The sequence below is a fragment of the Halyomorpha halys genome, unplaced genomic scaffold (genome assembly GCF_000696795.3).
Source record: "Halyomorpha halys isolate HHAL.00 unplaced genomic scaffold, Hhal_1.1 Scaffold198.1, whole genome shotgun sequence".
Lineage (NCBI taxonomy): Eukaryota > Metazoa > Arthropoda > Insecta > Hemiptera > Pentatomidae > Halyomorpha > Halyomorpha halys.
Window position 1 is genome coordinate 88,774 of NW_027113946.1, and position 5,815 is coordinate 94,588.

The following is a 5,815-nucleotide window of genomic DNA, read 5'->3' on the forward strand; positions in this document are numbered from 1 at the left end:
TATTTCAATACAGCTAGTGATCATACATGAAATAGAAGTGCATATCACATTTGTAGGTGTGTCGGGCTTCAATTGGTACAAGTCTGTTACCTTTGTGTTTTCCTCTGCCGCTAATTAATCAGGTTGCTCATCTGATATTCAGGGCACCCCCTGGCAAGTCCTCGTGTCGCCAATTAGCCCAACTCACTCCAGGTCTCACGGTGTTTGCAGTTGGTCGAAGAATTGAAAATCTGCAGATTTTTTTTTTTTCCATTGCTACTATATATAAAATCAAATTATAAGTTAAACTGAAAATATATTAAAAATTATATAATATGTTACACGAAACGAACAAACATGGCTGCTTCTATTGAAATCGCTAGTGTGGGGTTACCTGTATCAGATATTTTCGCTATACGATTAATTTTTCCAAAATTTACATGTAAGAATATTTCACTAATTTTAATATATAAACAATATGTTATACGTTTTGGCTCTTTTACTATCTACATTATAAATAAATTCATTATTGCCTTTAAATTTACAATGGCCCTGAAGATATTTCATGAATATATTTTCCTCTTCCGTCAGTGTGGATTTCTTTGCATCAGATTTTGGGCAGACTAATTTTTTTGCATTTTATTGAAATAATTCACTCTGTCACACTCAAGAACAATGAGAGCGTATTCGATCATACCATTTATACATAAAAAATAAATAAATAAAAATAAGTATAAGAAAACAAAAGATAGAGACAAAACAACAGAAAACAAATAAACGGATGTAGATAAATATTTAAAAAATGAGGTTAAGAAAATTATAATAAATGAATCAAATAAATCATCTAGAACACAATTATACCTTTATACAATTTTTACATTCAACCCTGAGATCCAGGATCCAATCACTATCAACCACATATGAAATCAGGACTCTGGGATCCCAGCCATTCTCTCAGAAGCGTTACAGGTCTTGAAACTTGGAGAAGGCCCTATTGCTACAAACGCTCAAGGCTTGAGTACAGAGCTTGTGGTCCAATTACAAGTTAATTTAGATGTAAATGTAAACCTTCTAAATAAATATCTGCTAAAATCGGGCCAATAGGAGATCTCATAGGGGCAGAAATATCTAGCAGATATATCAAAGCATATTTTACCAATAAATACAATGTTAAATCATTTGAGTTTCAAAAAACATTATCACTAGCATTAAAATTCCACAAGAGTACAAACTAGTTGCATTTTATTTATAAATACATTTCTTAACAATATAATAACCACGTTACCAACCAAGAATAACAAAAAATAAATAGTTTTGAATAAATTTAACAACTGTTCCTTCAGATTAAATTTTACCTTAGAATTCGGAATAGTAAACAAAATACCGTTTTTAGATGTGCTTTTAATTAGAATCTCGAATTGAGAAATAAAAAGAAAATGGTAGGAAAATCTATTAACTCTGGAAGATGTATACATTATACCAACCAATGTCTAATAAGATATAAAATTGACACCGCTAAGAATTTAATAAACCGAGTGCGAAAATTAACAACACGTAAATACCTAAGAACAGCAGAAAATAATGTATTGTAGATCTTCAAGCAAATGGGTACTCTCATAAATTAGTTTCCCAATTAATAAAACAAACACTATCATTGACACAACCTCAAACCCATGAAACCAATAGCAAAATATACCACCCAATTACTTATATACTAGTACTCTTAAAGAGGATATAAAAAACTCTAGACAATAACAAAAATGATTACGCAATTACATACAAAACCCGTTCTTATTCAAAATATACACCAATTCGAAAGACAAAGACAAAATAGATCGACAATCTAATATAGTGTAAGAAGTTCTCTGTGAAGAGAACCGCGGGAAAACCTATTTTGGTACTTCAGAACATCATCTCAAAAGAAGGTTATATCAACAGAAATATTGTTGTACATCTAAATACATATTAAAACAAAGAAACAGACCAAACTGTTATTACCACAGATTTTAGACAAACAAGACATAAATTCCTTTTATACAAATCAGAGAAAAAAAAAACAACTTTAAGGAAAATTTAAAAGAAATGGTTACTACAGAAAAAATATAAGAATCGGGCTATCAACAAAAATCATATGTACAAAATTTAAATTCATGTTACTCCGACCTAATAAATACATAAATTATAATTAACAACACTAAATATATATAGACAAAATAATAAACAGAAATACCAGACTTAAAACCTGCTCAGTCTTGGCACAAATATTAGTTGCATCACAACATTGCAGAACACTGCAATAGTAAATCGTAAGTTATGTTTTAATTGTAATAGTTATTAATGTTGTTGTTGTTGTTGATTGTTGCTTATGTTAAATCATACTATGTACATGTAGTGTTTAATAATTAGTTGAAGAAATTCTTTGTTCTACAACCTTTTTTTTTTTAATGCTGGGTATGAGTATGCAAACAATAAATTTGCGTAACTTCGCCTCAATATAGTTATGTTATGCCGGATACTCAAACAGTGTTTTGATAACATCGTCCATTTTCTAAAAATAAAAATTGGTTTTGTTCGATTAGTACAATTTTATAAACCGCTTCGTACCAAAAAAATGGAATATCTATATTGAAAATTCATCGAACGATGCTGGGGTCCTTAAGCCGTGTATTTTGCCGCTTGGAGAATTATTTAATTAAATGTTTGTATAAGGAGATTACATTCTGCCTCGCCATATTCCAAGCGAGATTCCTAATAATTCCAATACTGAAATAACTCCGCTCTCGAACAGATATATTAATAAAAGTAAATATAAAGTTAATGAGGTATAAAATGATTTAATTCTACAAACATTATATGGCTGAACAGATCCAGCGAAAGAATATTTTACGTCTATTAAAATATTAAATATGAATTTCCTTCACTGAAATATTAATTACTATTATCCTAGTTTTAAATGAACAACATGAAGTCTAAAAGGGATTATTCAAACCATCAGAAACAACTTTTGAGGCAACACATTTTACATAGTTTCACTAATATTTTTATAATATTCATAAGTAAATATGTATTTTTTATTATAATTAATTGAATTCTTACAATGCTTAATAATCAAATAAATTGATTCAGCGTATTTTTACAGTAAAAGTACATAAAATTGATAGCATCTATTAACTGTTAATAATATTGAGGCAGGTAAAACAAGCCGCAATATCAAACCATATTTTATTTAATTATTTTTACTGTAGTTGAAATAATATTTAGTATTCTTGAAACATTAAAAAAAAACTAAATCATATCTTTGTTGAGAAAAAAATATATTTTTTTACCTTAATAAAGATATATGCATTATTATGCATAAACGAAAAAAAGATATAATAAAAAAAAATATGTGAAACTAACCAATAATATTATTCGTGTGGTCCCCTGGTGACCGGTACATGATAAAGAAAACTATATATATCCCATTTACTAGGTATTACAACAATTTTTCAACACATAATATATTTTCAAATATACTTTTAACTATAAATGAATCTTTTTAGTCCATTAAGTCATACTATTTTAATTAAAAAAATATATGGTTGATGCCACAAAATAGTTTATATATTAACACTAATTTTATTAAAAACAAAAATATTTATCATGCTTCCAGACCTTTCTCATTTAATGTTTTATGAACATCCCAGATAGAGAAAAATTTATTCAAATAAGTAGTGCTGCACAACTCTATTGGGTAAATACGTAACCAACTTAAACTTAGTTTGACATTTCTCTTTAATTCTTATAATATATAGGTATAGTACACTAAACTTATAATATATAATGGTAATATATATTTTTTTAAATTTGCTATTTTATTTTATATTTTTTTAATTATTTATTTCCTTATTATTCTTCATTTTTTTTTATTATTTATCTATTTATATTTTTTCTCTAAACTTAATGCACCTTTCCTTTCTTCCCCCCTCTTTACCAAACAAAGAATAAAATTAAAATAGAACATATAAATAGTAAATATTTTCTATAAAATAACTATTATTGATCACTAATTTTTTTTTTTTATTATTTTGTATGTACATAATTAAACTACAATGTTAGTATTAATGTGGTCAGATATCACTATCGATTATAGCCCAACGACGTTTTGGAATAGATTGTAATATTTATTAATAAATAAAATTGGTATGAAAAAATAAAAATGTTTTGAAAATATAGGTTTGAAACATCTTTGCTCTAAGCCATCTAATTAATTAAATTTTATTTATTTTTTTTTAACATCAATGTTTTTGAATAAATAGTTTTTAATTTTCTCATATGTGAGGTCATATAAAGTTTTATAATATCAATGATATGGTACGACTTAAGGGAAATATTTTTTTTTTTATTTATTTATCAATTATATTAATCTTTCATTTTTATTATTTTAATCAAATAATATTAGATTCACCTTTAAATCTACGTAAGCCTTTCGAATAATGAAAAATCAATTTTAATACCTTGATATTGATTATTGAATGTAGTCAACGACACCAGAACACTATTTTGATACGGATGGAAAATACTAAAGGAGGAACCTCTAACGGACCACAGGCATATAACTCAATAGTGGCCTTGCTACAGGATTTTATGAAAAAACAACAACAGAGAGATGAAGAATATTGGAAAAAGAAAGAACAGAGGTATGAGGAACGAAGGAAAGAAGAACAACAGTGGTATGAGGAACGAAGAAAAGAACGAGAAGAATATTGGAAAAAGAGAGAACAGAGGGATGAAAACTCCAATAAAGCTATAGAAGACTTTAAGAAAGAGTTATGTGTAAAAATAGATGCAACGACCAGCAGCTTGGAAAAAACTGTCAATAAATTAAATACGAATCACTTTGATGACGATAAAAAGCCAAATCAGGCTACCTCTGCTGAAGAAGAAACCGGAAATAATAATAAAGATCTCAAGACAGGCAATCAGGACGCTACCTCTGCTGTGAATAAAGAAGATAGCAATACTAAAGATCTTGAGGACCAGGAAATCGAGGGACTAGAGACAGAAAAGGAACTCCAATGATTAATTATGATATTCATATCTAGCATACCACGGCGGGGGTTTTCAGATGGTGTCTAGTGGTTGAATTAAATATAGCGCATCCCCTTTCAGTCAGTTCCCATCAGGAACCGATAGAAATACATAATACAAATAAATATAAATACATTAATATATGATTAAATTTCAATATAATACCTGTACGAGAAACCCCTAATCGGGCTTAGAAACCCCGAAGCCCCGTACACGGCATAAAAACATTTATAATACATATACAAAAATTTTGATTGCTAATAACATATATTTTTGAGGTTCTTGAGGCTCAGTTAAAAATTCGGTCTTACTTCTTATGAGCTCTGTAGTTGTTAGACTAAAATTAAATACTGAGGAATGTAAAATTGTAAAAACAAAAAAATACCAAGCGCGTGAGAGAATGAAACAAATATTGCCGACGAATCTAATTCAACAGAAGGCAACTAATTGAATTAATGCCTCTCTAATTGGACCATGCTGGACGGGAACAAGGGCTAATTTTCATTTATAACCCAGAAAAAAATCCACAGTGAAAAAACAAAAAAAAAGAAAGATATAATAAATGTTCTCTCACTCCAAAAAAATCATTAATGAAAAACAGGACACATTTTCAATTTGTGAAAATTATTATATTATCCGACACCAGGAATATGTATATCCTTTGTTATTACCTCAACTCTATATATAGAATTATGAAAAGAATAAAACACGAAATAATTAGGGATTAAACACTACCTGCTTGTTTATTGTTAATATATACATTATA

The 5,815-nt window shown here is 28.2% G+C and overlaps 1 protein-coding gene across 1 annotated transcript; it reads left to right on the forward strand.

Moving 5' to 3' along the window:
- The first annotated feature begins 4,530 nt into the window (after positions 1–4,530).
- LOC106679365 (uncharacterized) lies at positions 4,531–5,040 on the forward strand. The gene has a single exon (XM_014418477.1). It carries the CDS (start codon positions 4,531–4,533, stop codon positions 5,038–5,040), a length of 510 nt encoding a protein of 169 aa, XP_014273963.1.
- Positions 5,041–5,815: the final 775 nt, after the last annotated feature.

Coding starts and splice junctions, on each gene's coding strand:
- LOC106679365 (XM_014418477.1), top strand. CDS start 4,531: ATGGAAAATACTAAAGGAGGAACCTCTAACGGACCACAGGCATATAAC.